Source organism: Salmo salar, chromosome ssa18 (assembly GCF_905237065.1).
Source record: "Salmo salar chromosome ssa18, Ssal_v3.1, whole genome shotgun sequence".
Taxonomy (NCBI): Eukaryota; Metazoa; Chordata; class Actinopteri; order Salmoniformes; family Salmonidae; genus Salmo; species Salmo salar.
Genome location: NC_059459.1, coordinates 1,841,510 through 1,868,792, shown reverse-complemented (window position 1 = coordinate 1,868,792; position 27,283 = coordinate 1,841,510). Strand labels below are relative to the sequence as shown.

The 27,283-nt window shown below is 42.6% G+C and overlaps 2 protein-coding genes across 2 annotated transcripts in view; one reads left to right on the top strand and one right to left on the bottom strand.

The window, feature by feature from the left end:
* The window catches only part of cdh23 (cadherin-related 23), an 834,383-nt gene extending 820,171 nt beyond the window's left edge, over positions 1 to 14,212 (top strand). The window contains exons 53-67 of the mRNA XM_045700638.1: positions 2,428 to 2,639; positions 2,861 to 3,055; positions 5,585 to 5,698; positions 8,710 to 8,839; positions 9,053 to 9,316; positions 9,469 to 9,630; positions 10,040 to 10,296; positions 10,439 to 10,536; positions 10,795 to 10,995; positions 11,254 to 11,294; positions 11,374 to 11,434; positions 11,857 to 11,986; positions 12,499 to 12,618; positions 12,792 to 12,923; positions 13,301 to 14,212. Coding sequence (XP_045556594.1) covers positions 2,428 to 2,639; positions 2,861 to 3,055; positions 5,585 to 5,698; positions 8,710 to 8,839; positions 9,053 to 9,316; positions 9,469 to 9,630; positions 10,040 to 10,296; positions 10,439 to 10,536; positions 10,795 to 10,995; positions 11,254 to 11,294; positions 11,374 to 11,434; positions 11,857 to 11,986; positions 12,499 to 12,618; positions 12,792 to 12,923; positions 13,301 to 13,618 — 2,435 coding nt within the window. The 3' untranslated portion in view covers positions 13,619 to 14,212. The remainder of the gene's footprint in view (positions 1 to 2,427; positions 2,640 to 2,860; positions 3,056 to 5,584; positions 5,699 to 8,709; positions 8,840 to 9,052; positions 9,317 to 9,468; positions 9,631 to 10,039; positions 10,297 to 10,438; positions 10,537 to 10,794; positions 10,996 to 11,253; positions 11,295 to 11,373; positions 11,435 to 11,856; positions 11,987 to 12,498; positions 12,619 to 12,791; positions 12,924 to 13,300) is intronic.
* Positions 14,213 to 16,201: 1,989 nt separating this feature from the next.
* Positions 16,202 to 27,283, bottom strand: part of eif3s6ip (eukaryotic translation initiation factor 3, subunit 6 interacting protein) — a 20,971-nt gene continuing 9,889 nt past the window's right edge. The window contains exons 11-15 of the mRNA XM_014154435.1: positions 18,130 to 18,263; positions 17,593 to 17,766; positions 17,076 to 17,265; positions 16,869 to 16,949; positions 16,202 to 16,639 (exon numbers count right to left, since the gene is read on the bottom strand). Coding sequence (XP_014009910.1) covers positions 16,574 to 16,639; positions 16,869 to 16,949; positions 17,076 to 17,265; positions 17,593 to 17,766; positions 18,130 to 18,263 — 645 coding nt within the window. The 3' untranslated portion in view covers positions 16,202 to 16,573. The remainder of the gene's footprint in view (positions 16,640 to 16,868; positions 16,950 to 17,075; positions 17,266 to 17,592; positions 17,767 to 18,129; positions 18,264 to 27,283) is intronic.

The following is a 27,283-nucleotide window of genomic DNA, read 5'->3' as shown; positions in this document are numbered from 1 at the left end:
CACCAAAGTCAGATTTACTATAAGAAAAATGTTATTACCTTTGCTGTTCTTCGTCAGAATGCACTCCCAGGACTTCTACTTGTTTGGGCTAGGGGGCAGTATTGAGAATTTTGGAAAAATAATGTGCCCATTTTTAACTGCCTCCTACACCAACTCAGAAGCTAGAATATGCATATTATTGTTCAGGTTTGGATGGAAAACACCCTAATGTTTCTAAAACTGTTTGAATGGTGTCTGTGAGTATAACAGAACTCCTATGGCAGGCAAAAACCTGACAAGATTTCATGCAGGAAGTGGCCTGTCTGACAAGGAGTCGTGCGTCTTGCATCTGTTTATTGAAGATTAAGGATCTTAGCTGTAACGTGACAATTCCCAGGGCTCCAATAGGCTCTCAGAACCCGGGAAAAACCTGAACGATGACGAGGCAGGCTCTGGCTGAAACAGATTATCACCTTATCCAAGTGGCCGATCAGAGGACCATTGAATGAGGCGCGTGCACGATTCGCCCCGTGGAGAAATTTCATTCGGGCTGTTTAGCTTATTGCAGATTCCCGGTCGGAATATTATCACTTTTCTACGAGATAAATGGCATAAAAATTGGTTTTAAACAGCGGTTGACATGCTTCGAAGTACGGTAATGGAATATTTAGACATTTTTTGTCACGCCATGCGCCATGCGCACGACCGTTATTTCCCATTCGTATAGTGTCTAGAACGCACGAACAAAACAGAGGATATTTGGATATAACGATGGATTATTTGGGACCAAACCTACATTTGTTATTGAAGTAGAAGTCCTGGGAGTGCATTCTGACGAAGAACAGGAAAGGTAAGAACATTTTTATTATAGGAAATAGGATTTTGGTGAAGGCTAATCTTGCCGGGTGTCTAAATAGCTAGCCGTGATGGCTGGGCTATGTACTTAGAATATTGCAAAATGTGCTTCATCCGAAAAGCTATTTTAAAATCGGACATATCGAGTGCATAGAGGAGTAATGTATCTATAATTCTTAAAATAATTGTTATGCTTTTTGTGAACGTTTATCGTGAGTAATTTAGCAAACTGTTAGTAAATTCCCCGGAAGTTTGCGGGGGTATGCTTTTTCTGAACGTCACATGCTAATGTAAAAGCTGTTTTTTGATATAAATATGAACTTGATTGAACAGACATGCATGTATTGTATAACATAATGTCCTAGGTGTGTCATCTGATGAAGATCATAAAAGGTTAGTGCTGCATTTAGCTTTGGTTTGGGTTTTTGTGACATTATATGCTAGCTTGAAAAATGGGTGTCTGATTATTTCTGGCTGGGCACTCTCCTGACATAATCTAATGTTTTGCTTTCGTTGTAAAGCCTTTTTGAAATCGGACAGTGTGGTTAGATTAAGGAGAGTCTTGTCTTTAAATAGCTGTAAAGTAGTCATATGTTTGAGAAATTGAAGTAATAGTATTTCAAACGATTCAAAAATCGCGCCACTGAATTCAGGTGGCTGTTACGTAGGTGGGACGAATTTGTCCCGCCTTGCCCATAGAGGTTAGCACTCACCAAAGTCAGATTTACTATAAGAAAAATGTTATTACCTTTCCTGTTCTTCATCAGAATGCACTCCCAGGACTTCTACTTCAATAACAAATGTTGGTTTGGTCCCAAATAATCCATTGTTATATCCAAATAGCGGCGTTTTGTTCGTGCGTTCAAGACACTATCCGAAAGGGTAAATAAGGGTGACGAGCACGACGCGTTTCGTGACAAAAAATGTCTAAATATTCCATTACCGTACTTCGAAGCATGTCAACCGCTGTTTAAAATAAATTTTTATGCCATTTTTCTCGTAAAAAAGCGATAATATTCCGACCGGGAAATCATTTTTTAATACAAAGAGAGTTCAAGTAAAAGCATGCTATCCCCTCATGCACGAGCCTCAGTCTGATGGCCCTCTGATAGAGCACTTGCCAAACGCGCTAATGTGTTTCAGCCTGGGGATGGAATTACATCGTTCAGCTTTTTCCCGCCTTCTGAGAGCCCATGGGAGCCATAGGAAGTGTCACGTCATGCCAGAGATCCCCTGTTTTTGTTAGAGATGATCAAGGAGGGCAAGAAATGGTCAGACAGGCCACTTCCTGTAAGGAATCTTCTCAGGTTTTTGCCTGCCAAATGAGTTCTGTTATACTCACAGACACCATTCAAACAGTTTTAGAAACTTTAGGGTGTTTTCTATCCAAAGCCAATAATTATAAGCATATTCTAGTTACTGGGCAGGAGTAGTAACCAGATTAAATCGGGTACGTTTTTTATCCGGCCGTGCAAATACTGCCCCCTATCCCCAACAGGTTAAATCAGGTGTGATAGGGCTTGGCTAAAACAAAAGCCTGTATCTCGCTCTCTCTCTCTTTCTCTCTCTCTCCCCCTCTCTATGGTGTATCAGATGCCTTCTCTCTGGACGCTGACACAGGCCTGGTGCGTTCTCTCCGTCTGCTGCAGTCCTTTGAGTGCTTTAACCTGACGGTGGTGGCTACAGACCAGGGCAAACCCCCCCTCTGGGGCACCGCCACCTTACACATCATCATCATAGATGTCAACGACAACAGGCCCATGTTCGTCAGGCCCACCAACGGCACCATCATGCACATCATGGAGGTGTGTGTATATGTTTGCTTGTGCATGTTGGTGGTACTACAGTATGGTGTTAGAAGTCCCTAACAGTATAGTAAAAATGTAATAACAGATCATATATTTTTTTGCATGTATGAAGCTGTTGCTCAACTACACAGGGCTACTGTAAAAATCTCTGCAGGTGTAGCTATAGTGCATACAAACAGGATATCTCAAATCTCAATGATGTCTGCCCCCCCTTGTAGGAGCAGGCCCCAGGCCTGCTGGTGTACGAGGTGTTTGCGACAGATGGGGATGAGGGGGTGAATGGAGAGGTGCGCTATGCCTTCCTCCAGACAGGCGCTAGGAACAGAGATTGGGAGAACTTCCACATTGACGCTATTACAGGAGTCATCACCACCGCCGTCAAACTGGACCGAGAGAAGCAGGCCCTGCACAGCGTGAGTGGACTGACAAGACAAGCCCTAGGGCCCAATTCTAACCATACATATGCACTTGTAGCTGGTGACAACCTGAATCATACCTTGAGGTCAATGGAAGAAATGCAAAGTTTGAGTGTAGGCCTGGCAGATTTCTGGTTAGGATTCAGCCCAGACAAGAATGAACAAGCTGATATGCAACTTATAAAACTACACAGTAATGGAGTGTGTGTGTGTGTGTGTGTGTGTGTGTGTGTGTGTGTGTGTGTGTGTGAGTGTGTGTGTGTGTGTGTGTGTGTGTGTGTGTGTGTGTGTGTGTGTGTGTGTGTGTGTGTGTGTGTGTGTGTGTGTGTGTTAACAGGTCGAGCGATTATGATTTCTCAACGCCGATACCGATTATTGGGGGCCCAAAAAAGCCGATACCGATTAATTGGCTGATTTCCCCCCCCCCCCCCAATTATTTGTAATAATGACAATTACAACAATACTGAATGAACACTTATTTTAACTTAATATAATACATTAATAAAATCAATTTAGCCTCAAATAAATAATGAAACATGTTCAATTTGGTTTAAATAATGCAAAAACAAAGTGTTGGAGAAGAAAGTAAAAGTGCAATATGTGCCATGTAAGAAAGCTAACGTTTAAGTTCCTTGCTCAGAACATGAGAACATATGAAAGCTGGTGGTTCCTTTTAACATGAGTCTTCAATATTCCCAGGTAAAATGTTTTAGGTTATAGTTATTATAGAAATGATAGGACTATTTCTCTCTACACGATTTGTATTTCATATACCTTTGACTATTGGATGTTCTTATAGGCACTTTAGTATTGCCAGTGTAACAGTATAGCTTCCGTCCCTCTCCTCGCTCCTACCTGGGCTCGAACCAGGAACACATCGACAACAGCCACCCTCGAAGCAGCGTTACCCATGCAGAGCAAGGGGAACAACTACTCCAAGTCTCAGAGCGAGTGACGTTTAAAACGCTATTAGAGCGCACCCCACTAACTAGCTAGCCATTTCACATCGGTTACACCAGCATAATCTTGGGAGTTGATAGGCTTGAAGTCATAAACAGCGCAATGCTTGAAGCACAGCTAAGAGCTGCTGGCAAAATGCACGAAAGTGCTGTTTGAATGAATGCTTACGAGCCTGCTGCTGCCTACCACCGCTCAGTCAGACTGCTCTATCAAATCATAGACTTAATTATAATATAATAAACACACATAAATACGAGCCTTAGGTCATTAATATGGTCGTATCCGGAAACTATCATCTCAAAAACAAAACGTTTTTCCTTTCAGTGAAATACGGAACCATTCCGTATTTTATCTAACGGGTGGCATCCCTAAGTCTAAATATTCCTGTTACATTGCACAACCTCCAATGTTATGTCATAATTACGTAAAATTCTGGCAAATTAGTTCGCAACGAGCCAGGCGGCCCAAACTGTTGCATATACCCTGACTCTGCGTGCAATGAACGCAAGAGAAGTGACACAAATTCACCTGGTTAATATTGCCTGCTAACCTGGATTACTTTTAGCTAAATATGCAGGTTTAAAAATATATACTTCTGTGTATTGATTTTAAGAAAGGCATTGATGTTTATGGTTAGGTACAGTCGTGCAACGATTGTGCTTTTTTTCGCAAATGCTCTTTTGTTAAATCATCCCCCGTTTGGCGAAGTCGGCTGTCTTTGTTAGGAAGAAATAGTCTTCACAGTTCGCAACGAGCCAGGCAGCCCAAACTGCTGCATATACCCTGACTCTGTTGCAAGAGAAGTGACACATTTTCCCTAGTTAAAATAAATTTATGTTAGCAGGCAATATTAACTAAATATGCAGGTTTAAAAATATATACTTGTGTATTGATTTTAAGAAAGGCATTGATGTTTATGGTTAGGTACACGTTGGAGCAACGTGTACCTAAGGGATTATATGCAACACAGGACAGGCTAGATAAACTAGTAATATCATCAACCATGTGTCATTAACTAGTGATTATGATTGATTGATTGTTTTTTATAAGATAAGTTTAATGCTAGCTAGCAACTTACTTTGGCTTCTTACTGCATTCGCGTAACAGGCAGGCTCCTTGTGGAGTGCAATGTAAAGCAGGTGGTTCGAGCGTTGGACTAGTTAACCGTAAGGTTGCAAGATTGAATCCCCGAGCTGACAAGGTAAAAATCTGTCATTCTGCCCCTGAACAAGGCAGTTAACCCACCGTTCCTAGGCCGTCATTGAAATAAGAATGTGTTCTTAACTGACTTGCCTAGTTAAATAAGGTGTAAAAAAATATATTATTATAATTTTTTAAATCGGCCAAATCGGCGTCCAAAAATACCGATTTCCAATTGTTATGAAAACTTGAAATCGGCCCTAATTAATCGGCCATTCCGATTAATCGGTCGACCTCTAGTGTGTGTGTGTGTGTGCGTGTGCGCTCATGCATATGTGTGTGTTCATGTGTGTGTATGTGTGTGTGCATGCTTGTGTGTATGTGTATTGCTTATGTCTGACTAACGGACTGTGTCCTGTCCCTCAGCTGATTGTTGTGGCCTATGACCTAGGTCAGCCCGTGCCTTATGAGACAACCCAGCCCCTACAGGTGGCGCTGTTGGACATCGATGACAACGAGCCTGTCTTCTTCAAGCCTCCGGTGAGTGGGGGAGAGTTAGAGAGCTTGGCCGTGTCTCATTTGAGGAAGATGTTCCCTCCACTCTGCACTAATTCACACTCATCTTCCTGCAATGAAACATAGCCCTGGACTCCTCAGCTATAAATCACACTCTGGGTTTATACCTTACCACTAAGTGATACTTGAAACGGCAGAATATTCTTTCTGTACCAAGCATGTTTGTGTGATCAAACCACCTTTTCAAATCTCTAGATATCTCTCCCTTCATATTTGTTTTTTATTTGGTATTTTGTTTACTGTGTTTGTATATTAGTCAATAACCTCATTTACACCTGGCACTAGCATGCGTCCTTTGTCCTGATCTTGCCCATATTTTCAGAAATATGTCTACACATGGTATTAAAATGTGTCTCATATCTGTCTACTGTGTCTGCATTGTGACCAGATTTTATGGGATTATGGTGATTTACAGTGCCTTCAGAATATATTCACACCCCTTTACTTTTTCCACATTTTGTTGTGTTACAGCCTGAATTTAAAATTGATGAAATTTTGATTTGTTTTCACTGGCCTAGACACAATACCCCATAATGTCAAAGTGGAATGACGTTTTTTGACATATTTACAAATTAATTAAAAATGAAAAGCTGAAATATCAATAAGTATTCAACTCCTTTGTTGTGGCAAACCTAAATAACTTCAGGAGTAAAAATGTGCTTAACAAGTTGCATGGACTTACTCTGTGGCAAATAATAGTGTTTAACATGATTTTTGAATGACTACCTCATCTCTCTACCCCACACATACAATTATCTGGAAGGTCCCTCAGTCGAACAGTGAATTTCAAAAACAGATTCAACCACAAAGACCAGGGAGGCACCTATTGGTACTGTAGATGGGTAAAAAAAAAAGTTAACTGACATTGAATATCCCTTTCAATATGGTGAAGTTATTCATTACAGTTTGGATGGTGTATCAATACACCCAGTCACTACAAAGATACAGGTGTCCTTCCTAACTCAGTTGCCGGAGAGGAAGTAAACCGCTCAGGGATTTCACCATGAGGCCAATGGTGACTTTAAAACAGTTACAGCGTTTAATGGTTGTAATTGGAGAAAACAAACTACAATGTTGTTGTGTAGTAACAACATTGTAGTTACTCCATAATACTAACCTAATTGACAGAGTGAAAAGAAGGAAGCCTATACAGAATAAACATATTCCAAATATACAGAATAAACAGATTCCAAAACATGCATCCTGTTTGCATCAAGGCAGTAAAGCAACTCCAGTGTAGTTTTGGCCTTGTGTTTTAGAATTTTGTCCTGCTGAAAGGTGAATTAATCTCCCAGTGTCTGGTGGAAAGCAGACTGATTCCGTTTTTTCTCTAGGATTTTACCTGTGCTTGGATTCATTCCGTACATTTTTTATCCTGAAAAACTCCACTGTCCTTAATGTGTGTCAAAGCAATTAACTTTTTTCCTGAATACAAAGTGTTATGTTTGGGGTAAATCCAATACAACACATCACTGAGTACCACTCGCCATATTTTCAAGCATAGTGGTCATGTTATGGATAATTGTTAAGGGTAATCGTTAATTGTAATCGTTAAGGACAGGGGAGTTTTTCAGGATAAAAAATGTACGGAATGAATCCAAGCACAGGTAATATCCTAGAGAAAAACCTGGTTCAGTCTGCTTTCCACCAGACACTGGGAGATTAATTCACCTTTCAGCAGGAAAAAATTCTAAAACAAACTCAGTGGCCGAGTTACAGTCTTGACTTAAATCTGCTTGAAAAAACTATGGCAAGACCTGAAAATGGTCGTCTAGCAATGATCAACAACTAATTTCACTGAGATTGAAGAATGTTCTGAAGAATAATGGGCAAATGTTGGAAAGCAAACTGAACCAGTTTTTCCTCTAGGATTTTACCTGTGGTTGGATTCATTCCGTACATTTTTATCCTGAAAAACTCCCCTGTTCTTAACGATTACAAGCATAACCATAACATGATCACTATGCTTGAAAATACAGAGAGTGGTACTCCTGTCACGAATCCCACCGAAGGTGGCTCCCCTGCCTGCTCAGGCGGCGCTCAGCGGTCGTCGTCGCCGGCCTACTAGCCGCCTCTGATCCCTTTTTCCTTTTCTGTTGGTATGTCTTATTGTTTGCACCTGTTCCTTAATTGTGTGTCTTGATTTGTGGTTATTTAAGCCTGTTGAGCCCGCCCAGGTTTGTGCGGGATTATTTTACGTCAGTGTGCTTTTTGGATGTGCTGGCGATCTGCCTGGATTATTTTCTTTCCGGACTGTGTGCCCGTTGTGAATGGGTTGGTCATTTTGTTCACACGCCTGTTGTGTTGGCGTCGACCGTGTCGTACCAGAGAAAATAAATCTAATGTTTTCTTACCTCTGCTCTCTGCGCCTGACTCCTACCACCACTCCTAGCATTCGTGACAACTCCGTAATGTGTTGTATTGGATTTGCCCCAAACATAAGACTTGGAAAGTTCTTAGAGACATACCCAGAAAGACCCAAAGCTGTAATCGCAGCAAAGGTGCTTCTACAAAGTATTGACTCGGGGTTGTGAATACTTATGTAAATTAGATATTTCTATCTATTTAATCCATTTTGAATTCAGGCTGTAACACAACAACTGTGGAATAAGTCAAGGGGGTAGGAATACTTTTTGAAGGCACTGTAAATGGTTTCACTGACCAGATCCATCTACACTTGTAAGATATCATGACACAATGTGTGCCTGACTGCCTCAGGAGGTGGTCAGGAAGATCTGGTCACAATCAGATCACAATGCGTCTTTAATCGTCTACACCTGTCTGAAAATATGGGCACAATCTGAATGTGGACAAGATCAGGTCAAAGGATGCATGTTAGAACCAGGTATAAACGGGGCTAATGTGTTGGTTTCATATGTGTGACGATTTTGTCTTACGTCTGGCTCATGTATCTGTGTGCGTATGTGTGTGCATGCATGCCTGTCTGTCTGTCTGTCTGTCTGGTTCGCTCTCAGCGAGGCAGCCTATCGTACCAGACTCTATCTGTGGCAGAGCACTCTACTCCAGGGACAGTAGTGGGTAATGTGAAAGGAGCTGTGGATGCAGACGAAGGCTCAAACGCTGTAGTCTACTACTTCATAGCAGGTCTGTGGAGAGGACAACACAACACTACAGACACACACACAAACAGGCACAGAAGCACACACACACACACACACTGATTCATCCATACCGGACAATGTAGAAATATCAGTCCATTATTACTAATACTGAATAATGAAATACCTTTTTGGCTTCTGCCTGTTGCTGTCCCTTCTATGAATGGATGTAACACTGATTTCCACCCCTGCCCTTTAGGGGGAGATACTGAAGGGAACTTTGGCCTGAACCCAGGGGGCATACTGAAGGTGAAGAAGGATCTGGATCGTGAGGACATCTCAGTATACTCCATCATCGTCAAGGCCTCCAGCCACAGGAATTGGGTCCCTCCCAGGGATCAGAGGTCAGCCCGGGGCAGAGCCCTTGACCCCAGCCATGACCCCACCCTGCAGGAGATCAGAATCTACCTGGAGGACATCAACGACCAGCCACCGCGCTTCACCAAGCTGGAGTACACTGCAGGTACTGTACATACAACTGGGGTGGGGGTTTGTGTTTCTATGTGCATGTGTGTGAATTGATAATATTGTGATGCTCTCACTAACCAGTTCTCTCCTTCTCTCTCATCTTCTCTCTTTATGTCCCCCCCTTCCCCTCTCTCTCTCTCCCTTTAGGTGTGGCAGCTGATGCCAAGGTGGGCTCAGATCTGATCCGGGTACAGGCCATAGACAACGACATAGGGAACAACAGCCTGGTGCTGTACCATGTCCTGTCCATTCGCTACATTAAACTCCAGTCCAATGACTCTGAGGACATAGGAAATGTCTTCATCATAGGTCAGTCACTGCCTACTGCCTAGCATGACTATTATCTGTGTTTGTGTAGTATCCCTTGTTAATCCTTGATAACCAATGTTGGTATCAATTCCATTTCAATTCAAAATTGAGGCAATTCATTGAATTGAAATAGAATTGCCCCCTACTATACTCATTGATAACTAAGGTTGGGATCAATTCCATTTCAATTAAGGTGAAAATATTGACAGAAATTAAATTGCCCTAACCATGTTGATAAATCTTTCTCCCTTCAAAGTCTCCTTACCAGTCCTTTATAACAACGGTTGGGATCAATTTAATTTAAATTCAGATGATGAATTTACTACTGTAAATTGACTGAATTGAATAGGAATGGGCCTCAACCCCATTGATAAGCATGAATCACAATGGAATTGGCCCTGAACCTTAGGAGAGACAGATGGGATCATCCGTACCTTTGACCTGTTCACGGCCTACGACCCGGGCTACTTCATGGTGGAGGTATTGGCACGGGACCTGGCGGGCCACAGTGACATCGCCATGGTGGACATTTACATCCTGCGGGACGACCAGCGGATGAAGATCATCATCAACGAGATACCCGAGCGGGTTCAACAGTTCCAGGAGGAGTTTATCAACCTGCTATCCAACATCACCAGAGCCATAGTCAACACGGACGATGTGCAGGTAGGTGGGGTTGGGGGATGTGGAGGATGTGTGTGTCTCTGTGCAGGTGTGTGTGTGCATGCATGCTAGTGTATAAAATTACATATGAAATGTGTGTGTCCCACTATCCCCCTTTGTCATCACCTCCTCTGTTTCTGCTCAGTTCCACGTGGACAAGAAAGGCAGAGTGAATTTTGCCCAGACAGACGTGCTCATACATGTGGTCAACAAGCAGACCAACCGCATCCTGGACGTGGAAAAGTCAGTTGCTGCCTGGCAGTATAAATTATTAGTATGTTATTACCTATAGAAATGTAATTACTAGAACGGACATTCCCCATATTTAGTGTAGCCATGAATTTTCTGGTCAAATTGCAGTGGTCTGAGGGGGCTTTGTCCCTTCTAGTAATTATATTTCTATGTCATTACATTGTTACTTCACTAAAATCATGCTGTATAAGTCTACTCCTCTCTATGCTAAGCCCATTGTCTCTCCTTCCCTGGTCTTGTGATTGACAGGGTGATTCAGATGATTGATGAGAACAAGGACCAGCTGAGGAACCTGTTCAGGAATTACAACATCCTGGACGTCCAGCCTGCCATCAGCAGGAGAGCACCTGATGACCTCACAACGCTACAGATGGCCATCATTATCCTAGCTGTGTTGCTCTTCTTGGCAGCCATGTTGTTCATCTTCACGAACTGGTACTATCGCACAGTGTAAGATCTGTAATTGTCAAACATATTATACCAATCCGCTTTAACTTATACAATCCAATAATCATACTCATACTAAACCACTCCATTTTACAATATGTTCTTATGTATCAAAGTGTTGATTGTTCTTTCAGTTCATCTCAATTGTCAATTACTTTTTCTTTCAATGGAATTTGTAATGGTGTTAGGAGACAGTACTTTGGCTTGGCTATGTAAACATGTTGATCATCTCACCTGTTTGTGTGATGTTCTGTGCTACAGACACAAGAGGAAGCTGAAAGCCATTGTAGCAGGATCCACAGGTGAGAGTGAGAGTGAGAGTGAGAGTGAGAGTGAGAGAGAGAGAGAAAAAATATATATATTCACCTGTCTGTCTTCTAGGAAACCAAGGTCTCATGGACATCCTGGATATGCCCAACACCAATATATACGCATTTGAGGGGTGAGACAATCTAGATTACAGTGTGAATGCATTTTAGAAATCCTTAAAACATTTGAAAACCTACTTTTTTGCACGTCACTCATTTCAATTATATTTTACTTTTTTTTTACATTTTAGTCATTTAGCAGACGCTCTTATCCAGAGCGACTTACAGTAGTGAATGCATACATTTCCTACATTTTTTTTCGGTGCTGGCCCCCCGTGGGAATCGAACCCACAACCCTGGTGTTGCAAACACCATGCTCTACCAACTGAGCTACAGGGAAGGATATGTCTGTGGCGGCTTATTACTTTTGCAAGCTCACAGATGTGCATGTTGTGCTGATCTTAAATGTCTGACAGTTGTGTATATATTATCTAATTAGACTGGTGAAGTATTTGCTGTGTGTGGTTATAGCTAAGACTGTGTTGTTGACACTCAGGGCCAACCCTGTTTGGCTGGACCCGTTCTGTCGGAACCTGGAGCTAGCTGCCCAGGAAGAGCATGAAGAAGACCTGCCAGTGAACCTCAGTGAGATCACTGACCTCTGGAACAGCCCTGCTCGGACTCACGTGAGTACAGCTATCTACGTATGTTCATGTACTTCTATGAGTACAGCGAGTTATCTTTGTTAATAAGTACTGTGCCCAACCATGGGGCTTGTGAATATCCACTATACAGCACTCAGAACACCACACTACACAGTATTGTGCTACTAACACCATAGGGAAGATGAAACCACCATCTGTCTCAGGTTTACATGCGCTCCAATTAGTCATCATGGCTCTGCCCTCCAAGTGACCCACAGGCCGGGATTCAATCAAAGGCACATTGTTGACAAGTGCACTGCACTTGACTTTTAAAGGTAATTAATGCTTGAGCCGACTGCTGCATTTACTGTGAATGCGATCTCTGCAAACATCATGGAAATTGCCTGCATTGTTCGACAGTGCAGTACGCATTTCATTGAATCCCGACCAAAGTCTAGCTCTGGATCTCTTTGTCTCTCCTATCCCCAGTGATGTTCGAAGCCACGCGTTAGTCTTTAACTGAAGTGTGTGTGTGTTTGCATTACACCCTGCAGGGAACGTTTGGCCGCGACCCCCAGGCCAAGCCTGAGGATGACCGCTACCTGAGGGCAGCCATCCAGGAGTACGACAATGTCGGCAAGCTGGGCCAGATCATGAGGGAGGGGCCCATTAAGGTGAGGAACATACACACACACAGGTGTCCTCTCAGGTGGCAGAGTCCACACATTCCTGTTGGGGACTAATATTAAAACATTGTTTTATAGGTTCTGTGCAGCTATCTAAAACATTGGGATGGGTAAATGTGATTTTGATTGACTGTGACTGACCTTAACTGCTGTCCTATCAGGGCTCACTGCTCAGTGGGGTTTTGGACAACTATCTGAGGCTCAAAAAGCTATTTGCAGCCAGACTGGTCACCAAGTCGACCAGCCAATGCGACCAATCGTCAGTCACAGAGGTGGAACGTGAGAAAAAGCAGGTCCGATCCTGCTGCTGTGTGCTGTCCTGTTCCCTGCCACTGGAGGGCGCGCTCTCACTACTCTTTCCTCTACTGGCGCTTCCCCATCTCACTGCCTCTCACTCTGTTTGCATGACGTCTGTAGGCCACTGCCAGCCCACTTTACTGCTCGATAGGATGTTGCAACTCACTGCTAGTGCTAACTACCTGCTGTTTTTCTCCTCAGAATTCCTTTCAGGCAAATTTCTGACTGCTGCACTCCTTTTCACAATATTGCATCTGAATGTCAATGTTATTTACTTTTGATGAGACAATTGGTGCTAACTGCTTTTGTAAATTTTCTCCTATTCCCTAATCCATTCCTATCCTCCATGCCTGTTCCTTCATTCCTCTCCCAGCTGATCCAGAGTGACCTGGATGATGACGAGGATGACTGTGTGGGCATGGGTGACAGCTGGGGCACGCTGCGCTTCAGACACAAGCTCCCCGTTGAGATGAGGGGGCCCGACGGCGTCCACAGCAGCACGGGCACACTCCTAACCTCTGACCTCAACAGCCTGCCAGAGGACGACCAGCGGGCACTGAACGTCACCGATGGCGGGCTGTACTCCGAGCGCAACACCTGTACCGAGTCAGCCAAGTCCACACCGCTGTACCGTAACAACAAGGATACTGACACGCTGACCGAGAGCCCGCTGGAGATCACAGAGTTATGACTAGCCGAGGCCTCGCTGGTCTGAGAAGAGCCACGACTGAGTGGTGTCCTACTGCTGTCCCCCTGCCTTCTCCCCTATCCTCTCCTCAAAAACTGAGGGTCAGACACTGACCGCTGTTACCAGGATACAGCCAGGGGAGATTGGGGAACGTGGGTAGAGGGCCAGGGGTTGGAGGAGGTGGAGTGTGTGCAGTCTTGGAACTTCAAATGCCAGTGAAGATCTTCATGAGCCATGGATGGCATGTGTGAGGGATCCCTTCAAAGATGGATTTTAATTTGGTTTAATGTCTGATGGTGGACCAAATGCAAAGGCTTAGGGGCTCCTGAGTGGCACAGTGGTCTAAGGCACTGCATCTCAGTGCTAGAGGTGTCACTACAGACACCCTGGTTCGAATCCAGGCTGTATCACAACGAGCCGTGATTGGGAGTCCCATAGGGCAGTGCACAATTGGCCCAGCGTCGTCTGGGTTTGCCCCAGTGTAGACCGGAATTTGTTCTTAACTGACTTGCCTAGTTAAATAAAGGTAAAATAAAAATAATAAATGTGTCAATCGAAGACCTGGAACATAGAATAGCAGACCAAATTGAAAGACTACTAAGATTTAACATGGTGAAAAAGAACACACTATGGCCAGCTTGTCTGGGACATCTCTTGCAGGACACCATTTGGTCTCCTACAGTCATTCTAAGATCAAGATGGAGAGAGGCCAAGACTGCTTTTTATAAGGGGAGATCTGTCCAATAACAGCCTACTGTCAGACAGAAGTAGTGTCCTTCTGGAGTTACGTCCTAGGTTGCACACACTCGCACAAAAAAAAAGCCACAGACCAGCGAACGGCCACCAAATGGACTGTTGAAAATAGTTAACATGACATAGAAATGTATTTTTTTTTTAAATTTACTGTAAAAGAGGTAAGGGATGAGCACTTATTGGGTGAGGAAGGGAAGAGGGGATAGATAAGGACATTCTTTGAGTTGAAAGGACTTATGGTGACTGCAGTGCACTTCTCCCGATGAATGGGTTGTCTTGGGTATCCTGAATTTGGAGACCTAACTGGACATCAACAGACATAGGTCTCCATATTTGACTATAAAAGGACTACAGAAGGACTTGTTTAATGTCATCATTGAGGAGCACAGATGAAGAGGAGGCTTTGTCTGGATATTAGCACAAGAGACCACTTCAGTATGCAGGGGGTTAATAAATAAACCCTCTGCTATAGTGGCCAAGTAGCCTGGTTAAACCTGACTGAACGCTGAGCTCACCACTGTAACATCTGTTTTGCGTGCCAGGCTAGTGGCCCAGTAGAGCAGCTCTAGGACTGGATGAACCAATAATAAAAGACAACACTCACTTATTTGAAGAGTACACTGATAGACAGAGCCAAAGCGAGCGCATCAATACAGTTCTTCGCTTCAAGTTACATGGGCAATATGGTAATAAAAATAATTGGGATTGAGTAAGAGTGGAACAATGCCTCAGTATGGAACTGGAAGCCTTATCTTCAGGCAAAATTCAATCCATAGCACTGAAGATCTGCGGTATAGCAAGATTGAGCCGATATATGCAGTGTTTACCGTGAATGCAGTGTGAGAACTTTGTTTTTAAATTTCAATTGCGCTATACCCCGTATCTTCAGCCCTATGGAATGAATCTAGCCCTTGGGTTGCCAGAAGGGGTAAGGGTGGGAGTATATATATATATATAAAAGAAAAAGAGGGCATGCTGCCCCACAAAAAAAACATGACATTGCCACCAGAGTGAGTTCATGGTCAAAATGAGCAGCATTTGCTTTATTTTATTGTAAAGCAAAAAAAATGACTCGTACCAAAAAATATTTTGGAAGAAAAAAAATGCTCTTACCAAAATGGGTAGAGACAAAATGGATGTTTGAAATATGTGTACTACATTGTACTTTGGAGACATTTGTCGGTTTTCCTTTTGTATAGCAACCGTTTCCCGACCTGAGTGTTAAGCATTATTTATTGTCATTGTCACCCAGCCCTGAGTTACGTGTTGAGAAATGTTGTGGATGATCTGTGATAAAAAAATAAATATGCAACTGCCTCAGTCCCAGGGTCTGTGTGTAGGCAATTCCTCTCACTATTGGAGCACTGAGGAGCTGGTAACTAGTTATACTGTAAAACTACACACTATGCTGATCATGTGTCTACTGATTGAGCAGTCACTGACTATCTTGATGAAGTTGACCTGACAGATGCCTGGCTACCCAGACTCCTTGCTACGGCCAAACACTACACCACACCCATAGACATTAGTTTCTTCTCCACAAGTCTGGATCTGAGTACCTCCCTGACCCTTCACCGAATGCGAACACATTCAGGGGCATCCGATTGGTCCAGAAACTGATAGGTTGGACCAGAGGCAGAACATGTGGGTAAAGCGGCAGTTTGAAAATTTGTCATTGGCTTTGATCCTGATTGGTTGGTTTTGTACAAGGCCCCTCGTCACCACAAACTACTTCAATGATGGCAGTCAGACCAAAGTATGTAGCGAACAACAGAGCGGTAGAATAATTTAGTATCTGGAAATACATGAAGGATGACAATTTCAATACACAGCTCATGATATTGGATGACATTTTATAGTTGACATTTGTTATACATTAGATAATCTCAGTAGTTCACCTAATAACATACAAAACTCAAGTTTTATAACTTTTACGATAGAGTAATTTAAACGTTGGTAGCTAAATGTTGCCATCTAGTGGTTCTGATTCATCATCATCAACTACTGTACTATTCGTAAAAGGTACTAAAATCACAGTACAACCTGTTCATTAATAAAAATGACCACATGTGCACCTGAACAAAACACCAGCAGGACACCACTTCATCTTTTGTTTTCAAACTACATAGAAAAACATTATTGATAGTTCTCTTGGTGGATCCAAGAGAGCCAGGTAGGCCACACACTGTAAATCAGAGTTCCGACTCATGTGGCCCGGGTGGTTGTGGTGCTGGCTCCACTCATAGCCATCTTCTTCAGCGTTCTGTTCAACTGCATGGCGAATAACACACAGAAGCAGAAATGTATCTTAAGTTAAACCAAATCCAATATCATGAAGGAGACTAACTTTTCTATTCTCTGGGAAGGTTTATATATAAAAAAGAAAATACAGAAGCAAATGTCTGCAATGTAACAGAAATACTAGGACAAAAGGAAAACAAGGACTGTTGCTACATGGAAATACAGCTCTAAAGTAATTTGAAAATGTAGCATTTCTCACCTCCTCAAACTTGTGGATCTGTCTGATGAAGAAGTCTCCATAGCGGCGGGCCACCTTAGTGTCTGCGATGTGGATCATGTCCTGCAGGCACATAACAGACAGGGAATACAGGTTAGTTCAAAACATTATTTCCAAAGAGTTAATTCATTAAACAGTCTCTAAAATGACATGAGTAGGCTCTGTCTCACACACACACAGTGCACACACCTTGTCGATGTAGAAGTCGACCTCAGAGGCGGACTGAAACTCTCCGTCCAAGGCAGAGATGCCACTGGTCCACACCAGGTTCTTCATCTTGTGTTTGAAGACCAGCAGCTGGATGCGGAATTCCTGCTCTGTCATGTCCAGGAAGCCTGCCAGCTTGGCCACGGGCATGGTGGTGTAGAGCTTCAGGAAACTGGACAGAAGGGAGATGGAGCAGGGAGAGTTTAGAGGGAGGGAACCAAGGAAGCATGTTAGAGAGCAATGCTCTCTAACATGGGTCGTGTTCAGTAGGGAGAAACTTTTAGAAATGCCGTGAAACAAGGAGGTGCTGAACTTGAATTTCCAATACAAATTCTCTTTGAGGACATTAAAGCTAATCTTATTTTATCTGTCCAATAAGACACAAATTTTAGATTTTCTACAGTGTACCCCACTGAAGTCAACCCTAATCAACATCATGGCCCCTAACAGAGATATGAGTGTAGCAGCGCATCCGACTCTCACAAAGATAGCGCATTACCTGCGGATGGTGGAGAGCTGGGCCTGTTGCTGCACCTCTTCGGCGAACACCTTGAGCTGCTGCTGGAAGGGCTCCTTGTGGTAGTTGGGGTGCACGTTGTCGTAGTTGGGAACCACCGGGGACAGGAACTTGGGACAGGCGAAGCTGAAGAGCTCCTCAAACACCTGCAGGTCTCTGGGGGGGGACGCACAGTCATGTCAGCCAGGACTCAAACACCAACTATGGCCAAATTCAAACCCTAGACCCTTACAGGTGTAAGCAATATTGTAATAGCTCTACCTTGCCCTCTGATAAGCACGGTGGAAGATTCACCAAATTGCTTAGACCTGTGGTTCCCAACTTTTATTTTAACCATGGCACACCCATGGCTGTAAAAAGTTGCCGCACACCTGAGAGTTCCTCAAGGCACACCAGTGCACAACGGTTGGGAACCACTGACTTAGACCAATCAAATCCTGTCAGATCTCCACGTAGTGTCTAGGGGTTGATTTGGGATTGGGCCTATAACTGTCTCGAGTGTCTTTCGCTCTCGCTCACCCCTTCTGCATGCGAAGCATCTTGTCTCCGTACTTCTCCCTGAGCTGGGTGTGGATGCTCTCGTCGATGCGCATGGGGTACATGGTCAGGGCGATGGCCAGCAGCCCATGCATCTGCTCATTCTGCTTGTTGATCTGGAGGAGCAGGAAGAAGTGACTCAACCGATCACCAGGGTCGTGATCATTTTAAAACTTCCATTATGTGCCCTTATGAACATGACCCAGCTTTAAGCTGGAGATGTCAATCATAAATCAGTAATCTAGCCATCATAGTTATTGCAGGTTAGGCCCACTGACCAATGTTCATCCAAATTTTGGGGGGCACTAAGCAAATTTAAACTCTTGTGAGGGGAAACTTGAACTTTGTGAGCATTCTGTGCAACTTCCTGCATGCGTTTACATTGAACACTTAGGCTGTATCCACTGCAGGTTGCAGTTTTAGACAGTGGCCAAGTAAGCTACTGAGGCCATTTGAGCTCATTAGGCCTATCAGACTGACGTACCAGTAAAAGCAAAGGATCAAATGCATCCCATAAAATGTTTATATTAAAATAGATATTGATTTCTGTGCGTCTACAGCAGCCTGTTGTTCAATGTAGGCCTATTACAGGGTTTATTCTGGAGAAAAAAAAAGGGGCTCAGGTGGTGGGCGTTGCAATGGGCGCGTTCGGCCCATCGGCGTGCCTGAATTTCAGCAAACATTTTACAGACTCCCTATCTTGGCAGTGTAGAGAAATTATTGCATTTAAGGGTTTTTCTTTATTTTTTCTATTTTCTACATTGTAGAATAATAGTGACGACATCAAAACTATTAAATAACACATGGAATCATGTAGTACACTTTTTTGGTTAAAACATCAATATATTTGAGATTCTTCAAATAGCCACCCTTTTCCTTGATGACAACTTTGCACTCTAATGGCATTCTAGATAGTCAGGGGGAATTGAACATTCCAAAAACAATTAATTTAGCAGTGTAGATTTTGTTTGAGCAAAATGTCACATAATTAGCCATTGTAAAATGCATAGAATTGCAGGAAATGTACTTAACCTGTTGGGGCTAGGGGGCAGTATTGAGAATTTTCAAAAAATGTGCCCATTTTTAACTGCCTCCTACACCATCTCAGAAGCTAGGATATGCATATTATTAACAGATTTGGATAGAAAACACTCTGAATTTTCTAAAACTGTTTGAATGGTGTCTGTAAGTATAACAAAACTCATTTGGCAGGCAAAAACCTGAGAAAGATACACCCAGGAAATGAGAATTTTGTGGCTGTACTATTTTCGAGTCATTGCTAATAGATCACACAGTGACAAAGGATTCATTTCGCACTTCCTACGGCTTCCACTAGATGTCAACGATCTTTATAAAGTTGTTTGAAGCGTCTATGATGAACAGAGACCGGATGACAACGAAGAGAAGTTGACATCCCTGGGAGTCGTCACTTCATTATTGTGCGCACCTGCGCGTGCATGTGAGGCAAGACATTTTTCAAAAACGGTTTTCAAGACACAGGAGAGGTCGGGTTGAAATATTACTGATGTTTCACGTTAAAAATGGCCCTAAAGATTGATGCTAAACAACGTTTGACATGTTTGAATGAACGTAAATAGATTTTTTTTTTACTTTTCGTCGTGACTCCCCCCCCGCCCTACTTTTGAGGAGCCTACTGTACGCCTAACAACATGGAACAATTTGGAGTTATTTGGACATAAATTATGAACTTTGTTGTGGACCTGGGATTCCTGGAAGTGCCTTCTGATGGAGATAATCAAAGGTAAGGGGATATTTACAATAGTATTATTGATATTAGATGGTGCTAACCTGTATATCCTAGCCTATTGTTCTTAGCATGTTCTTAGCATAGGACCCCGTTTATTGCAAAGTGTGATTTCCCAGTAAAGTTATTTTGAAATCTGGCAATGCGGTAGCATTTACGAGATGTTAATCTACACTGCTCAAAAAAATAAAGGGAACACTAAAATAACACATCCTAGATCTGAATGAATGAAATAATCTTATTAAATACTTTTTTCTTTACATAGTTGAATGTGCTGACAACAAAATCACACAAAAATAATCAATGGAAATCCAATTTATCAACCCATGGAGGTCTGGATTTGGAGTCACACTCAAAACTAAAGTGGAAAACCACACTACAGGCTGATCCAACTTTGATGTAATGTCCTTAAAACAAGTCAAAACGAGGCTCAGTAGTGTGTGTGGCCTCCACGTGCCTGTATGACCTCCCTACAATGCCTGAGCATGCTCCTGATGAGGTGGCGGATGGTCTCCTGAGCGATCTCCTCCCAGACCTGGACTAAAGCATCCGCCAACTCCTGGACAGTCTGTGGTGCAACGTGGCGTTGGTGGATGGAGTGAGACATGATGTCCCAGATGTGCTCAATTGGATTCAGGTCTGGGGAACGGGCGGGCCAGTCCATAGCATCAATGCCTTCCTCTTGCAGGAACTGCTGACACACTCCAGCCACATGAGGTCTAGCATTGTCTTGCATTAGGAGGAACCCAGGGCCAACCGCACCAGCATATGGTCTCACAAGGGGTCTGAGGATCTCATCTTGGTACCTAATGGCAGTCAGGCTACCTCTGGCAAGCACATGGAGGGCTGTGTGGCCCCCCAAAGAAATGCCACCCCACACCATGACTGACCCACCGCCAAACCGGTCATGCTGGAGGATGTTGCAGGCAGCAGAACGTTCTCCACGGCGTGTCCAGACTGTCACGTCTGTCACATGTGCTCAGTGTGAACCTGCTTTCATCTGTGAAGAGCACAGGGCGCCAGTGGCGAATTTGCCAATTTTGGTGTTCTCTGGCAAATGCCAAACGTCCTGCACGGTGTTGGGATGTAAGCACAACCCCCACCTGTGGACATCGGGCCCTCATACCACCCTCATGGAGTCTGTTTCTGACCGTTTGAGCAGACACATGCATATTTGTAGCCTGCTGGAGGTCATTGTGCAGGGCTCTGGCAGTGCTCCTCCTGCTCCTCCTTGCACAAAGGCAGAGGTAGCGGTCCTGCTGCTGGGTTGTTTCCCTCCTACGGCCTCCTCCACGTCTCCTGATGTACGGGCCTGTCTCCTGGTAGTGCCTCCATGATCTGGACACTACGCTGACAGACACAGCAAACCTTCTTGCCACAGCTCGCATTGATGTGCCATCCTGGATGAGCTGCACTACCTGAGCCACTTGTGTGGGTTGTAGACTCCGTCTCATGCTACCACTAGAGTGAAAGCACCGCCAGCATTCAAAAGTGACCAAAACATTAGCCAGGAAGCATAGGAACTGAGAAGTGGTCTGTGGTTACCACCTGCAGAACCACTCCTTTATTGGGGGTGTCTTGCTAATTGCCTATAATTTCCACCTGTTGTCTATTCCATTTGCACAACAGCATGTGAAATTTATTGTCAATCAGTGTTGCTTCCTAAGTGGACAGTTTGATTTCACAGAAGTGTGATTGACTTGGAGTTACATTGTGTTGTTTAAGTGTTCCCTTTATTTTTTTGAGCAGTATATAATTCTTTGAATGACAATATTATAATTTACCTATGTTTTCGAATAGTAATTTTGTAAATTGTAACGCTGATTCACCGGAAGCTTTTGAGGGGAAAAAAATTCTGCCACTGTAAAATGCTGTTTTTGGATATAAATATGAACTTGATGGAACAAAAATGCATGTATTGTATAACATGATGTCCTAGGAGTGTCATCTGATAAAGATTGTCAAAGGTTAGTGCATAATTTTAGCTGGTTTTCTGCTTTTGGTGACGCCTGTCCTTGAATTGAAAATGGATGTTTGTACTTTTTTGGCTATGTACTGTCCTAACATAATCTAACTTTATGCTTTCACCGTAAAGCCTGTTTGAAAATCGAAGTTTGTTTTGAATTTCCCGCCTTGATATCAATCCCAACTGAGGGATTAAGGCTAGCCCTAGCCCCAACAGGTTAACCTGTTAGGGCTAGGGGGCAGTATTGACACGGCTGGATAAAAAAAAACATACCCGATTTAATCTGGTTACCACTCCTACCCAGTAACTAGAATATGCATATACTTATTACATATGGATAGAAAACACCCTAAATTTTCTAAAACTGTTTGAATGGTGTCTGTGAGTATAACAGAACTCATTTGGCAGGCCAAAACCTGAGAAGATTCTGTACAGGAAGTACCCTGTCTGACCATTTCTTGGCCTTGTTGATTATCTCTATCTATTACAGGGGATCTCTGCTCTTACGTGACACTTTCTAAGGCTCCCATAGGCTCTCAGAAGGCGGCAAAATGCTGAATCGTGGCTTTGCAGGCTCTGGCTGAAACAAAGTAGCGCGTTTGGATAGTGGCTGGTTACAGTACTGTGACTCAGGCTCGTGCCCGCGTCAACCGAAAGCTTTGTTTTCTTTCCTCTGTTTTGCTAAACGGAGATTCCCGGTCGGAATATTATCGCTTTTTTACGAGAAAAATGGCATAAAAATGGATTTTAAACAGCGGTTGACATGCTTCGAAGTACGGTAATGGAATATTTAGAAATCTTTTGTCACGAATTGCGCCATGCTCGCGACCCTGATTTACCATTTCGGATAGTGTCTTGGAACGCACGAACAAAATGCCGCAATTTGGATATAACGATGGATTATTTTGGACCAAAGCAACATTTGTTATTGAAGTAGCAGTCCTGGGAGTGCATTCTGACGAAGACAACAAAGGTAATGAAACTTTTGTAATAGTAAATCGGAGTTTGATCAGGGCTAAACTTGGTCGGTGTCTAAATGGCTAGCCGTGATGGCTGGGCTATCTACTGAGAATATTGCAAAATGTGCTTTCACGAAAAAGCTATTTTAAAATCGGACATATCGAGTGCATAGAGGAGTTCTGTATCTATAATTCTTAAAATAATTGTTATGTTTTTTGTGAACGTTTATCGTGAGTAATTTAGTAAATTCACCGGATGTTTGCGGGGGGTATGCTAGTTCTGAACGTCACATGCTAATGTAAAAAAGCTGGTTTTTGATATAAATATGAACTTGATTGAACAAAACATGCATGCATTGTATAACATAATGTCCTAGGGTTGTCATCTGATGAAGATCATCAAAGGTTAGTGCTGCATTTAGCTGTGGTTTTGTTTTTTGTGACATTATATGCTAGCTTGAAAAATGGGTGTCTGATTAATCTGATGTTTTGCTTTCGTTGTAAAGCCTTTTTGAAATCGGACAGTGTGGTTAGATTAACGAGAGTCTTGTCTTTAAAATGCTGTAAAATAGTCATATGTTTGAAAAATGGAAGTTTTCGGATTGTAGAGGAATTTGTATTTCGCGCCACGCCCATCATTGGATATTGGAGCAGGTGTTCCGCTAGCGGAACGTCTAGATTCTCGTGACAAGACTCTCGTTAATCTAACCACACTGTCCGATTTCAAAAAGGCTTTACAGCGAAAGCAAAACATTAGATTATGTCAGCAGAGTACCCAGCCAGAAATAATCAGACTACCCATTTTTCAAGCTAGCATATAATGTCACAAAAAACAAAACCACAGCTAAATGCAGCACTAACCTTTGATGATCTTCATCAGATGACAACCCTAGGACATTATGTTATACAATACATGCATGTTTTGTTCAATCAAGTTCATATTTATATCAAAAACCAGCTTTTTTACATTAGCATGTGACGTTCAGAACTAGCATACCTCCGGTGAATTTACTAAATTACTCACGATAAACGTTCACAAAAAACATAACAATTATTTTAAGAATTATAGATACAGAACTCCTCTATGCACTCGATATGTCCGATTTTAAAATAGCTTTTCGGTGAAAGCACATTTTACAATATTCTCAGTAGACAGCCCGGCATCACAGGGCTAGCTATTTAGACACCCGCCAAGTTTAGCCTTCACCAAAATCAGATTTACTATAACAAAAATGTTATTACCTTTGCTGTCTTCGTCAGAATGCACTCCCAGGACTTCTACTTCAATAACAAATGTTGGTTTGGTCCAAAATAATCCATCGTTATATCCAAACAGCGGCGTTTTGTTCGTGCGTTCTAGACACTATCCGAATGGTAAATAAGGGTCGTGCGCATGGCGCATTTCATGACAAAAGATTTCTAAATATTTCATTACCGTACTTCGAAGCATGTCAACCGCTGTTTAAAATAAAGTAAAAAAGCGATAATATTCCGACCGGGAATCTGTGTTTCGGCAAATAGAGGGAAAAACACAAAGACGGGGGCGGCCAGTGCACGAGCGTAAGCCCTTTGTCCTCTGATAGACCACTTAGCAAAAGCGCTCGTGTGTTTCAGCCAGGGCTTTGAATTACGTCATTCAGCTTTTTCCCGGGCTCTGAGCGCCCATGGAAGATGTAGGAAGTGTCACGTTAGAGCAGAGATCCTTTGTAATGGATAGAGATGGCAAAGAAGTTCAAGAAATGGTCAGACAGGGTACTTCCTGTACAGAATCTTCTCACGTTTTGGCCTGCCAAATGAGTTCTGTTATACTCACAGACAGCATTCAAACAGTTTTAGAAACTTTGGAGTGTTTTCTATCCAAAGCTAATAATTATATGCATATTCTAGTTTCTGGGCAGGACTAATAATCAGATTTAAATCGGGTACGTTTTTTTATCCAGCCGTGAAAATACTGCCCCCTAGCCATAACAGGTTAACACCATGGGCCTAATAGGAGACTGGAAATTGCATTGTATATAATGCACAAAACACTATTATTATTATTATAATAACAATAATACAGAGAATACAGAGAATCAGATCATTATTTTTAATTTGGGGGGGCTACCTATTCAAGCCTGTCTCATAATAAAACACTGCCCATTTAAGACAAAAAGAAAGCTCTTTACCTGACTTACTGGCTAAACAGGTAAAGGTTTTGTGCTCTTGTTGGAAGCAATCATTGCAAAAAAACTAAAAAACAACTTGGCTAATAACTCGCTAACTAACAAACAATATCAACAGATGTGCAGCCAACATCTCTGCGCTGGCTGGCATTTCTTCTGCGCTGCAGTCCTGAAGGTGCTGCACACGAAGCTTAGATGGAACATTGACACCAGTGTTTCCCCTAAAAAATTTCCAGCAGCGGTGGCCCTTCCTCTTGACCACAGACAATATTTAACTGTTTTAAAGCAAATTTCCTGCAATTCTACACATTTTGCCATTGCTTATGCGTTTTTTTATGCCATCTGAGTAACTCGCTATAACAAAAAACAATGGGGGCCCATGCCATGAAATTTCTTACATTTTAGGTTCCCCCTGACTGTCTAGTTTTAATTTAGGCGATTGTTAGTTCTCAAAGATGATCTTATTAAAAATATATTGCGCCGTTATCTTTTCTACATACTTTATATCTGGTTTTAGACGTTAATTTCTTTGGGATAGGGGGCAGTATTTTCACATCCGGATGAAAAGCGTGCCCAAATTAAACTGTCTGTTTCTCAGGCCCAGAAGTTAGGATATTCATATAATTGGTAGATTTGGAAAGAAAACACTGAAGTTTCTAAAACTGTTTGAATGATGTCTGTGAGTATAACAGAACTTTTTGGCAGGCGAAACCCCGAGGACAAACCAACCATGATTTCTTTTTTGAGGTCACTCTCTTTTCAATGGGTTTTCTTTGGGAACCTACATTTCTAAGACAGTTGCTTGCAGTTCCTATCGCTTCCACTGGATGTCAACAGTCTTTAGAAATTGGTTGATGTTTTTCCTTTGTGTAATGAAGAAGTACAGCTGTTCAGAACGAGGTTCGAGGGAAGTGTACTGTTTGATAGAGGTGCGTGATCAGAAAGCACACTCCACATTGTTTTCCTCCGGTATTGAACGCTGCTTATCCCGTCTTAACTTCTTTGGGATAGGGGGCAGTATTTTCACGGCCGGATAAAAAACGTACCCGATTTAATCTGGTTAGTACTCCTGCCCAGAAACTAGAATATGCATATAATTATTAGCTTTGGATAGAAAACACTCCAAAGTTTCTAAAACTGTTTGAATGGTGTCTGTGAGTATAACAGAACTCATTTGGCAGGCCAAAACCTGAGAACATTCTGTACAGGAAGTACCCTGTCTGACCATTTGTTGTCCTTCTGTTGCATCTCTATCGAAATTACAGCATCTGTGCTGCTGTTACGTGACACTTTCTAAGGCTTCCATTGGCTCTCTAAAGCCGCCAGAAAGTGGAATTGGGTGTCTGCTGTCTCTGGGCAAAGTATAGGAGCAGAGTTTGTAAGTGGTCAACCTGGGGACAGTGAGACTGGAGATGCGCGGTCACGAGAACTCGCCATTTTTTTCTTTCTCTCTGAATTAATACAACATTGCCCGGTTGGAATATTATCGCTATTTTACGAGAAAAATAGCATAGAAATTGATTTTAAACAGCGTTTGACATGCTTCTAAGTACGGTAATGGAATATTTAGAATTTTTTTGTCACGAAATGCGCTCGCGCGTTACCCTTCGGATAGTGACCTGAACACACGAACAAAACGGAGGTATTTGGATATAACTATGGATTATTTGGAACCAAAACAACATTTGTTGTTGAAGTAGAAGTCCTGGGAGTGCATTCTGACGAAGAACAGCAAAGGTAATCCAATTTTTCTAATAGTAATTCTGAGTTTAGGCTGCCCCGACGTTGGCGGGTCTGAATAGCTAGCCTTGATGGCCGAGCTATGTACTCAGAATATTGCAAAATGTGCTTTCGCCGAAAAGCTATTTTAAAATCGGACAGCGATTGCATAAAGGAGTTCTGTATCTATAATTCTTAAAATAATTATGTATTTTGTCAACGTTTAACATGTGTAATTTAGTAACTTCACCGGAAGTTTTCGGTGGGTATGCTAGTTCTGAACATCACATGCTAATGTAAAAAGCTGTTTTTTGATATAAATATGAACTTGATTGAACAAAACATGCATGTATTGTATAACATAATGTCCTAGGAGTGTCATCTGATGAAGATCAAAGGTTAGTGCTGCATTTAGCTGTGGTTTGGGTTTATGTGACATATATGCTTGCTTGGAAAATGGCTGTGTGATTATTTGTGTCTATGTACCCTCCTAACATAATCTAATGTTTTGCTTTCACTGTAAAGCCTTTTTGAAATCGGACAACGTGGTTAGATTAACGAG